The sequence below is a fragment of the Pelobates fuscus genome, chromosome 4, assembly GCF_036172605.1.
Source record: "Pelobates fuscus isolate aPelFus1 chromosome 4, aPelFus1.pri, whole genome shotgun sequence".
In the NCBI taxonomy this organism is placed as follows: Eukaryota; Metazoa; Chordata; class Amphibia; order Anura; family Pelobatidae; genus Pelobates; species Pelobates fuscus.
The window spans coordinates 113591043-113603898 of NC_086320.1; the positions used below are offsets into that span (position 1 = coordinate 113591043).

General features: G+C 40.5%; 1 protein-coding gene across 1 annotated transcript in view; it reads left to right on the forward strand.

Moving 5' to 3' along the window:
• ROCK1 (Rho associated coiled-coil containing protein kinase 1) overlaps nt 1–12856 on the forward strand; it is a 108460-nt gene that overhangs the window by 67494 nt on the left and 28110 nt on the right. Inside the window, exons 9-14 of the mRNA XM_063451494.1 lie at nt 5035–5126; nt 7773–7932; nt 8017–8083; nt 8925–9013; nt 10802–10850; nt 11615–11750. Coding sequence (XP_063307564.1) covers nt 5035–5126; nt 7773–7932; nt 8017–8083; nt 8925–9013; nt 10802–10850; nt 11615–11750 — 593 coding nt within the window. The remainder of the gene's footprint in view (nt 1–5034; nt 5127–7772; nt 7933–8016; nt 8084–8924; nt 9014–10801; nt 10851–11614; nt 11751–12856) is intronic.

Genomic DNA, 12856 nt, shown 5'->3' on the forward strand with positions numbered 1-12856 from the left:
GGGGGTGTGGATTTATTAGAGGGGGTGTGGATTTATTAGAGGGGGTGTGGATTTATTAGAGGGGGTGTGGATTTATTAGAGGGGGTGTGGATTTATTAGAGGGGGTGTGGATTTATTAGAGGGGGTGTGGATTTATTAGAGGGGGTGTGGATTTATTAGAGGGGGTGTGGATTAATTAAAGAGGGGGGTGGATTAAAGGGGGTGGATTACCGTAATTAGAGGGGGGTGGATTAATTAGAGGAGGGTGTGTGGATTAATTAGAGGGGATGTGTGGATTAATTAGAGGGGATGTGTGGATTAATTAGAGGGGGGTGGATTAATTAGAGGGGGGTGGATTAATTAGAGGGGGGGGGTGGATTAATTAGAGGGGGTGTGTGGATTAATTAGAGGGGGTGTGTGGATTAATTAGAGGGGGTGTGTGGATTAATTAGAGGGGGTGTGTGGATTAATTAGAGGGGGTGTGTGGATTAATTAGAGGGGGTGTGTGGATTAATTAGAGGAGCGAGTGTGGATTAATTAGAGGGGGTGGATTTATTAAAGAGGGGGGTGGATTAATTAGAGGGGTGTGTGGATTAATTAGAGGGGTGTGTGGATTAATTAGAGGGGGGTGTGGATTAATTAGAGGGGGTGGATTAATTAGAGGGGGTGGATTAATTATAGGGGGGTGGATTAATTAGAGGGGGGGTGGATTAATTAGAGGGGGGTGTGGATTAATTAGAGGGGGGTGTGGATTAATTAGAGGGGGGTGTGGATTAATTAAAGAGAGGGGGGGTGGATTAATTAAAGAGGGGGGGGGTGGATTAAGGGGGGGTGGATTAATTAAGGGGGGTGGATTAATTAAAGGGGGGGTGGATTAATTAAAGGGGGTGGATTAATTAAAGGGGGGTGGATTAATTAGAGGGGGGGTGGATTAATTAGAGGGGGGGTGGATTAATTAGAGGGGGGGTGGATTAATTAGAGGGGGGTGGATTAATTAGAGGGGGTGTGGATTAATTAGAGGGGGTGTGGATTAATTAGAGGGGGTGGATTAATTAGAGGGGGTGGATTAATTAGAGGGGGTGTGGATTAATTAGAGGGGGTGGATTAATTAGAGGGGGGTGTGGATTAATTAAAGAGGGGGGGTGGATTAATTAAGGGGGGGTGGATTAATTAGGGGGGGGTGGATTAATTAGAGGGGGTGTGGATTAATTAGAGGGGGTGGATTAATTAGAGGGGGTGGATTAATTAGAGGGGGGTGTGGATTAATTAAAGAGGGGGGGTGGATTAATTAAGGGGGGGTGGATTAATTAAAGGGGGGTGGATTAATTAAAGGGGGTGGATTAATTAAAGGGGGTGGATTAATTAAAGGGGGGGTGGATTAATTAAAGGGGGGGCCTATTAATTAGAGGGGTGGTGGATTAATTAGAGGGGTGGTGGATTAATTAGAGGGGTGGTGGATTAATTAGAGGGGTGGTGGATTAATTAGAGGGGGGGGTGGATTAATTAGAGGGGGGGTGGATTAATTAGAGGGGGGGTGGATTAATTAGAGGGGGGGTGGATTAATTAGAGGGGGGGGTGGATTAATTAGAGGGGGGGTGGATTAATTAGAGGGGGGGGGTGGATTAATTAGAGGGGGGTGGATTAATTAGAGGGGGGGTGGATTAATTAGAGGGGGGGTGGATTAATTAGAGGGGGGGTGGATTAATTAGAGGGGGTGGATTAATTAGAGGGGGTGGATTAATTAGAGGGGGGTGGATTAATTAGAGGGGGGGTGGATTAATTAGAGGGGGGGTGGATTAATTAGAGGGGGGTGTGGATTAATTTGAGGGGGTGGATTTATTAAAGAGGGGGGGTGGATGAATTAATGAGGGGGTGGATTCATTAGAGGGGGTGGATTAATTAGACAGTACGGTATTTTGATCCCCAGACAAGATGAGTGCAAAGAGAAAGAGCTATTCTGTCGAGTACAAGAAAGGAATCGTGGAGGACTCCCACGGCAAGAATCTGACCACTTTCTGCAAAGAGATGAAGTTAGATCTCCGAATGGTCCGAAAATGGCGAGCAGAGTATAGTAACCTCAGTCAAAAGGTGGACGAGGGAAATGCTAAGAAGCGCAAGTGTGGATCAGGTCGCCAGCCATTATATCTTGAGCTGGAAGATGTCATCTGTGAATGGATTGCTGACAAGAGAGCAAAGGCTTTGGTTGTGCGCAGGGCTGATATTCAAGCATTTGCCCTTGAAATGGCACCACAATTCGACATATCCACAGAAGATTTCAAAGCATCACACCACTGGCTGGATGGCTTCCTTAAGCGATATGAACTGTCTCTAAGAAGATCGACAACATTGTTCAAGCTGGAAGATAATGAAGTTGTTAAACGTGCACTTGCATTCAAGTTCTTCATTGATGGCATAGACTTTTCTAAATACCAACTCTCCAACATGATTGCGATGGATGAAACTGCAGTGTATATATGGGCCAAGGATCTCAAACGACAATTGATCAGAGGGGAGCCTCCTCAATCTACGTTCCCTCCACTGGTTATGAAAGTGCACGTGTTACTTGTGTTTTGGCAATTCGTCTGGATGGAACAAAAGCCACACCTCTAATTATCGCAAAGGGCAAGAAAGATAAGATTGAACGCGTTTCAGGCATTTATGTTCTTGAAACAGAAAAAGCCTGGTGCACACAAGCAGTTATAAGAAAGTGGATCGATTTAATGCTGCCACTTGTTCTGAGAGGTGGCCAAAGAGGTCTGCTAGTCTGGGATTCAGCCAGCACTCACCGCGCAAAAGACATGAAGAACTTCCTTGCAGAGAGAAGAATAGATCAAGTAATGATTCCTGCAGGAATGACTGCTTATCTCCAAACTCTTGATATTGCAATAAACAAACCATTCAAGGACCATTTGCACACGGAAATCAATGAATACACCTATATTAGATTGGTCAGAAATCAGCGTGGAAACTTTGTGAAGCCTAAACTGCTTCACATGGGTGAAGAATTCCTGGGATAAAATCACTGACAGCTGTGTTGCCAAAGCACTACGAGCAGGCTACATGGACAAGAAGTACTCGTTTAAGGAGAGCTATATTGCTTTACATGAGAGATTAGGCCCAATGGTTCAAAAGGAAATGGAGATGCAAGAAATTCAGGCTGGCAATCAGGGTTTGGAGAGTTATGATGACATTCCAGAAGAAGATGACATGATTGTAATTGAATAAATGTTGTTTATGGTAGGGAGAGCTACTGTACCATATATTGCTGTAAAGGAGAGATTAGGACCAATGGTTCAAAGGAAAATGAAGATGACTGTACCGGTATTTGAAGAAAAGTTGTTTAAATGTTGTTCAATGTACATACCGGTACCGTAAATAAATAAGCCCTACCCTGAAAATAAGCCCTAGTGTGTTTTTTGTGACTAAAATTAATATAAGACCCGGTCTTATTTTCGGAGAAACACGGTAGCAAGAGTTCTGTTTGTTTACTGCATTGCATTGTAACTAGGAATGGTTTGTTAGACTCTGTTTTCTGCAGCTGCAATAATTTAAGCATTAAATCATTCTGCTCTGGTAGTTTAGCTCTTGGTAAAACTCCCAGTTGCAGATTTATTTCTAGGTGTGTTGACTTTTATTTGTGGAGCTTATGTGGTTTGGATTGGGTGCAAATGGATATGTTTTGTTTTTAGTCTCAACACAGGAATGTCCGAATTGTACATATCCACATTTTGTAGAAGTTTAACTCCCTTGTGGTTTGCCATGGGCGTTGTAGTTCAGCAGCTCAGGATCTAACTTTTGATTTTCTTGGGAATATATGCTAAAATGCTATCCCTGAAGTAAAATCCATTCTATAGCCGTCAGATCTGCTTCATGTTTGTGGTTTCCCTGTCACCAATCCAGCATTGGCCACGCTAAAGTTCAAAGACAAGGTGATGTGGAGATACTTGTGGTTTCCTTTAACCTGCAAGTGATGTCACCTGAAGTAAAGAGAGACTATCTGTGGGCAGCCTCTATCCAGGAAGCTGTTGCATGTTTTCTCTGGCTATGTAAAAACAAATGTGGGTTTTTTGTTTTTTTATAGACTCTCTTGTTGTGGTGTATTGTTTTCTGATACTAGGAAATTATGCCTGTTTTTGGAAAAGGACACCACTTTATAATAGAATCTCCCTCCTGCAACTTGAAACAATATTTAAAGGTACTATCAAATGAACCTTGTCCCAGTTAAATCAGACAACTGGTACTTCAAGAGACCGCAATTGCTTAGAACACCTGCCTTACAAAGAGTTCTCATTGAGCTGCATTGGGAGGTCTGTGATTGGACAGCCACAGAAAGTCTGGGCAGAGTTGGAAAGCAGAGGGCTTGATAATGCTTCAAGAGATTTGCAGCTATTTCAAGCTGGTTTTAGATATACCTTCAGTGGGGAAAAAAATGCATAATTAAATGCATGCATGCTTTCATTAATGGTATAGCTATTTAACAGTTATATTTATTAAACAGTGATATTTACCTACACACACATATACATATCTGTGTAAGTAAACATCACTGTTAAATAGATATATATTGTGCATATGTATTTATTTTATATATATTTTTTGTATTTTGACTTGAGTTCAGTATTAGTGGACACACTTCCTTTTGAGTCCACTGATAACATATTATGGTGCCTATGGGCATAGGTAACCAATGGGTAACCAATGGGTAATTAATTAATGATCAATTCCTTATCTGGATGACCGAGAAAATAAATAAATAAAAACTTGCAAAGCACAAACCAAGAAATGTTGAAAAGCAATGTAAAGCTACAATAGGCTAGTAAGAATTTTTGGCTTGTAGGAGACAGAGAAGCAAAATAGCCATTGATTATATAAAAATGTAAGTTTTGCAATATCCATAAATTGATACTAGATGTAATACAACAGCCTGATTATTACTGGTACCCCAAATGTATCAAAGTATTATGGTGATTGAATCACTAACATCGGTTATAATATGTACCACATTCTTTGGTTAGTGAAAATAGAGATTTACAATATAAACTTTTCTTTTTCTAGGGAAATCCGGCTTGGCCGTAATGGAGTAGAGGAAATAAAGAGGCACCTTTTCTTCAAAAATGATCAGTGGGCCTGGGAGACCCTTCGAGACAGTAAGTACTTTGTGTGAACCAACCTACATCCGCATCTCTAACAAGTGGCTTATTTTCTTCTATGTATTTAAACTTTGTTGAATTCTCAGCTGGCACTCTCAGCCAACAAATGACCTGAAAACATACACAAACTTTACATAGTGGAATCTAAACTTCAATTTGTGCTGTGTAGCAATATAAGTACTCCATGGGACCCATGTAAGTGTCAAACCATTTGCAAATGGTTTGACCCCTTACTTTGGGGATTGAGCCAGTGGACTCCTGGCACTATAAGAACTAGAATGGTCTGTAGGAGCTATAGTGTTTATTCTGCTCCCTTAAGATCGGGACTGACACTTTCTGCTGCTGCCCTCCAATTGTCTAATTTCTTCTGCTATCTTGGTCTTTGCACATACAGAGTATAGCCCTGTCAGAGATGTTTACTATGTGCAGCAACAACGTTGAGTATAAGGGGAAAGAATGGAGGTGTGAGGGTGGGTAAGATCATAGCTCAGTTTTTGTGTGTGTGTGTTTTAGTGGTGGTGAATGACTGTAAATTACAGTTCCTGAATCAGCTAAGCAATATTACTAGAACAACTGAGGAATTAACAGGCTTACATAGCAAGTAACCGTTTCTAGAAACAGAGGATTTGCACATGTTCTTTTCTTGTAGAAATAAGATGAAACATTGACTGGACAGGACTTTCACGGAGCCACATAAGTAAAGCTTTTAGCAATTGAAGTATATTTTTCCTTTAATCCCAAAAATAAATATTTGCCATATAAATCTATATGGAGACTACAGAGGGTAACATTGCCCCCTTAGTAATTTGTTTGTGAAAGACCAATATATCTCAAGGTAGATATTATACATACCTAGACTATGATTTATATTTCAGAACAAAACTGCAGGTATGAAATCTAGTAACAAAAGCAAAAGTCAGTGCATGCAGCTATTTGTGGAATTGTAAACATTGCTATCTGAAATATTATTTTCTAGATGTCAAAGTTTGATTGGAAAATAAATCACAAAAAATTTTAAATTATGCCATTAATGGGGGGGCGGGGCCTGACCTGCAAGCTAGCTGGACGTGCTTTCTAGCAGCTCCTGACAAACTAAGCTTGAACATAGCGAAATCAGCGAAAAACAGAGGCAAATTGCCCTAAATTCAGCACAGCTAGCACCTCTACTGAAAAAGACACTGAGGGTCCCCCAAAATAACGATTCCTGCTGAACTTTTCCTGCTATTTGGACCTGCGGCCTACGGGAACTGTGGACCCGACGGCTGGGAGAGACGGCCGATCTCCCGCTCGGGAACGCACACCCCGCAGCAGAACCACTGAAAACCCGCTGCCCCCCCCCCCCCCTCTTTGGACCGGTGGGGGTTATCCCGGTCCCCGCTGGACACACACCCACCACACCACAAGCGGAAAGCCAGTGTCCTGCAACAAGTAAGACAGCGTGGCTGAGCAAAAATGGCCGCTGCGACTAAACCACAGCAAGCAGACGCAGAAAGCCAGGAGTGGGCGAGGAGCTTCGAGGCCAGATTCAATAAGATCTGCCAAAACTTCTGGGCCCGGGTGGCTGACCGTCCCCAAGCTCATGCAGCACCTGTCCTTACCCACCGACGACCGCAGTCTGATGACAGGAACAGCGCTCCATTCAGAACCGCGACGGGGCAAAATACAGCTGAAACCCGCTGAACAAATTCCCGACACAGAGCTGAAGGAGAGGAAACGAAAGAAAGCACCTCAAACACGACACAGGCGACGGCGCCACGGTCCTATTGCATGTTGCGGCACCCCTAATTCGAAGATCAACATGAGACAAACCACATCACACGCACATGCCTGGACGGCCCATACACGTTGTGCTGGGGTAATACCCGGGAGAGTACCTAGAGACAAGGATCTGTATGCGGCTCAACAGGGCACACGTGAAATGACTAAGCCACAGTACCCTTCTGCTGGGGACTGGGGGGGGTACAGATAAACGGGTCACCTGTGCCCACTCTACCTCGGTCCATGTGCTGAATATGTCTGGCATAGGCTGAGCTACTTACTAATGAAGGGCAGTTTGTTAGGTGCTGAGATACAGACCTTCTTATCATCAGTCCAGTTTAATACATGTGTGTAACACTGTACACAATCCTGATATACATGCTTAGCAGAACCTGCCTTTCTTAACCAAACCCTCCCCTGCATACACAGAATGTGTTTAGAATTAGTTAATTTTTGACATGTTGTCTTACCCTCTTAATTATTATCTAGCATAGTGGGCACTTTATATGACCTGATGATCACACCCAGTGGAATTCTCCTTACCATGGGAACAACCCCTCTCTTAACTATACCACATTCTCCCTGCATTTCTTCTCATGGTTATAATGATAATGTATAGCCTGTCTCGTTAACAACAATTGTGGTATTGTTAATTGCCATGATATTGTTCATGCTGTATTCTCTTCCATTAGCTTGGAAGTGTTGTAGTGGCACAACAAGCTTGTTTTGTAAGCCTAAGCACTGAAAAATAAAGAATTTAAAAGAAAAAAAACAAAAAAAAAACTATGCCATTAACTTCTATGGCCATTAACCTGTTACAGATTGCAAACTGTACAATTCTTACAAACATTGATACACATTTTCTTGCCTCCTTTTCATATGTAGCTGTAGCTCCAGTTGTTCCCGATCTATCCAGTGACATAGACACAAGTAATTTTGATGATTTGGAAGAAGATAAGGCAGATGAGGAAACGTTTCCAATACCTAAAGCTTTTGTGGGCAACCAATTACCTTTTGTAGGATTCACTTATTACAGTAACCGACAGTGAGTATATTAATAATAATTCTATTTGTGTATGCCGTGGGTTTCAGGCTAAATCTAAATATGTTTTCTGTTATTGTTTTGCAGGTATTTAGCCGATCCTGCAGCAAGTCCAGATGACAACAGAAGCAACTCCAAAGTAGATAAAAACCTGGTATGTTAGTTCCTCTCTAGTAGGGTATATCTTACTAGTCTGCATATACAATGTAGTAGAATCAGCAGTTGCTAGTGGATAGTTCTTATGGACTGTGTTTACCTTGCTTTTAAAGCCAAATATTTTAGATTCACTACAGCAAGAGATCTTCCTTGATAAGTGCCCCTGCAATAGAAATGGGTTGTTGTGTAGCAGCAAATTGTAAATATCATGTGGAGCTGCTCTAAGCTTGGTTATGTTCTTAAAAATATTATTTGAAATTATGGCAAACGTACTGATTGACAAAGCGGTGTTTCAGTCTATGTAATGCACAAAAATCATGCCCAGTAATGAAACTTGCTTAAAAGTAATCGTAAAAGAAAAATCCTGGAACCAGCATAACTGAAGGGACAAAGGTCAGCTCAAATTAATTTTTTTTTACCAAGTTTTCAAAGTAAATAGATTGTTTTTTGTTTTTTTTTTGTTTTTTTTTATGAATTGAATTCTATATAAAAAAAGCCACATTTATGCCTGTAGTATGTGACCGGATCGATCAGCCATATATACACACATACTGGATTGCACAGTATTTGATAACCAGGGAAGACAAAAGAGACCATTTGCTTTTCACCACTGTCAGCAGTTTGCAGGTAGTTCGTTGATATTCGTAGGGGTGTGCACCCAGAGAAAATTACCATCTAAACTTCACTTCAAGCATATTAATTTAAAAATGAGGTACAAAACAAGCAAACACGTTTAGAGATGATTCACTTTCTGTTTTTACCCAACAGCAAATCTTTCATGATAGAATATTCACCGATTTGCTATCAAATGACTGCTGTTTGTCTTTTTATTTTTGAAGGTTGAAAATTTACAGAAAACCATTTATCAGCTTGAAGAACAACTGCACAATGAGATGCAGTTAAAAGATGAAATGGAGCAAAAATGCAGGTGAGGTTTGCGACTAAACCATGACACAATGTGTTGATTTGTTACTTGCACTTTGATTAAAGGTAACCCATATTGGCAAGTTGGTGGAAATATATATTTTATAGTCTGTGCTTAGTATTTACTAGAGGTGACCTGGAAATTAGAGAATAATATTAATTGAAGAATTTAAATGCAGCTAGACACCATAAAGCATATGGTTTACATATTGTATACAACGCTTCAAGTTTCAGCTGCTCCCTTGTATACACTTGCATTACATCATTGTGTTTTGACATAATACACATGTATGCATATGAGTACATAATATACAGGAACACTGTTTCTTTAAAACTGGATAATTCTACTGTAGTGACTATATATAGTCATAGCCATTTCATCTTATCTCCAAAGTTCTCTGAATTGTCTTTAAAACTTATACTGCCCTGCACTGCATAAAATACATGAATATATAGGGAGGGATATACCACAGACCAATATCTTTTTATCTATAGAACTTACACGCCATTGTGTGTAATGCGATTTATTGTGTGTAATACTGACACTAGCACTGGAAATGATATAGTTACCAGAAAAATTATATGGTGCAAATATATGCTGTATAATTCAGCAAAATGTATTATTGAAAATGTTATATGTTATTTATAGTATAGTTATAGTTCAGGGGTAGGCAACCTATGGCACGTCTGCCATGCACGGCACTCAAGGCTGCTAGAGCCAAACAATGAAACTTCAGATATCTGCTAACTGGCGAAAGACAATCCTCAATGTATGCATTGCAGCAAATAGAGGAAGTGATCTCAGCACTTGTAAATGGGAATCCACACTGTAGTAAAGCAGTCTGCAGCTGCTGTTGCAGCTCCTGTTCTTGACCTGGTCAGCCTGATCACCACTGGAACCCAGGGAAGCCACCCACACTGCTAGATATACACAGAAATGCAGAATAACCCTCACCTCATACAAATAATACGAACAGCCCATAAACTCAACACCACTAACAATCCACATACATGCACACAACCCCACAGCCTCTTGCATGTAATACCCCAAACAGCCCCACACATACACACACTACCAAATACACAATGTGACATATCACACATACACACACTACCAAACACACAATGTGACATATCCATCCACACACACAATTCCACAAGCAGCCCCCATGCACAGCCGTCATGCATAGGTATCATACACGATACCACAAACTACTCATGAACATATACAATATAATAGCTCATATACGCACAAATACAATGATACAAAGCAACTGCAGTATAAATAACACAAGCCGAATACGGCAATATGCACACCTCAATTTTAAAATGGGACTGGCACGCTACGAAACATCACAATCTTATTTTGGCACAGTGCTGCTAAAAAGGTTGTCTACCCCTGTTATAGTTTTAGTTAAGTCTATTAGAATAGAGCATACTTTGTATGTTGACCTTTTTTCAGCCTATTAATTCTTTTATCAAACCTGTGCTTCTCCTTTAAGTATGGGTATTCTTAATAATCTGCCTAGATGCTAGTAGCATCATCTAAATCAGTTCATACATTAAACTCCATGCCAGTTTCTATCCTAAATTGTATACAGTGTAAATGTTTTTTTCGCACTTACTGTACATATTGTGTATCTGATTTAATAAGTTTATTGTACATTTTCATCTCTGCAAAACCTGTAGTCACCCAATAATGTGGATTTTGTTTAGTCATGAATGATCTGTTTTCCTAAATGTGTTTTCATTTACAAATTTGAGTTTAAAAATCTATTTATATCTTTTTTAGAATGTCCAACATAAAACTAGACAAAATAATGAAGGAGCTGGATGAAGAGGTAGGTTTCTATTTATATGCAATGTTTGTTACAGTAGGCATGCTCTAAATGTGTACACAGTCTATTGCCTGAGTTTCTTCTTTCTCCTGTAGATTCAGCATAGACAAAATGAAACTGCTTTATTCCCTTATGTGCATCATAACACTTCATACATAATCTTCAGATACCCCTATCATAATCGTCTGTTGCTTTTTGGGCACAACCAATCTCGCGTATATATTATTTATTGAACCAATCATATACTGAACTTCCGCCTGCTTTCTCTAGTTGTATTGTATGTAGACAGTACAAGGGGATATCTTCTATCTGTGTATATGGCTAACTTTGGCAAAAAAGGCTGGCTGGGCATCATTAGAAGCTTAGGTGCCAAGGGTAGTAATCATTGTATTTTTCCTAATGTACAAGTTTCTATCCTTGCACCCAGGGCCAACCTTTGGTTTTTCAGGCCTCCTGTGCAAAATGTAGGTGTAGTATTTCCTCAAACTTTTGCAATGCATTTGTTCATTTCAATTCCCTATATTTAGTAAACAGAAGCCCCTTCCCCTAAAATCTTAATTGAGTATAAATTATAGTTTGCATTACGTTTAGGTAGTTTTATCAAATTACATTGAGGCATCCAGCCTATTAATGACAAACCAACATTCTTTTCCTTGCCTCATCTATTTAATGCCTGTTTATTTCTCCAGTCGTACACCTAAAAGCCTAATTGTAGCTAAAAATACTTGTTGCATAAGGCATAATCATTTCACGCGTTGTAATTTTAGGGAAATCAAAGAAAAAACTTGGAATCCGTTGTCTCTCAGATTGAGAAGGAAAAAATGGTCCTGCAGCACAGATTGAGTGAATACCAAAGAAAGGCAGAGCAGGAGAGCGAAAAGCGAAGGAATGTGGAAAATGAAGGCAAGTCACCAATTAATCTGGGTTGAAATGATTCAAGGAATGCCTTTTCATATTGAACTTAGCTCTTAGCATTATGGAATGCATTTCCCATTCTCTAGGTGGGAGCGAAGATGATATGCAGTTTATGTAAGCACATGTGGCCATGATTAGACACTGGAAGGTCAAAGTTCAAGCAATCATGTTAATCCTTCAGCAATGGAAATTGATTTTTTACTTGTGCTACATTTTAAACCCCCCCGCCCCCCCTACATTGCTGTGTAAGCCTGTGTTTGCTATACCCCCATATAAACACGTCAATCAAATCATCAAAACTTGCATAAATTAATACACATACACAAATGCCACCTAATGTCCTCTTTCTCTTTCATTATCTCATATGTTTATTTTTATATTTTTAAATGATCATCAGCTGTTTAGTATGCATTATGTACCTGTAATGCAAGTGAGCTAGCACTGAAGTAGCATCCACAGTCTGGTAGCGCATTGACCACACTATAAGCATGCAAGGTTTGTGGTTATTAGACGCCTCCTTTTAAAGGAATATTAAAAGCACTATAACCATTATGGCACACAGTAGTGTTTATGGTTCCAGGAGTGTCCTTGTACCCTCCGAGGATCATTAGTTAAACCATTTGCAAAAGTATCAACAACTTACCCTGGATCTGCTGGGTTCCAACTCCCTGCTCCAGCAGAGCTAGAAACTCTCAGCACTTGGCTATCCTGGCAGTGCACGGATTAGCTCAATGGTTGAGAGCACTTAGATGACAATCACAGACCTGCGTTGCTGGACTTAGCCCAGGGGAACTCGCAGGAGCTCCTGACTCTCCTGGAGGCTCTGACCACCAAGGCACAGACAGCTTGTCAAACTGTTCTCAAATGGTTTGACTACTTAACCTGAGGAGGGTGCCAGGGCACTCCTGGCACCATGGCACTCCTGGCACCATAACCACTGCAGCACACTGTAGTGATTATGATGCTTGGATTGTTCCTTTGGGTGGCTGATCATATTGTGATAAAGTGAAGGCAGAGAGGCCATTTAACCCCAGGGGGAGTATATGTAGTTTGTGTGTTGCACAACACAAAGCTATGTTTAGTTATGGGCCCCT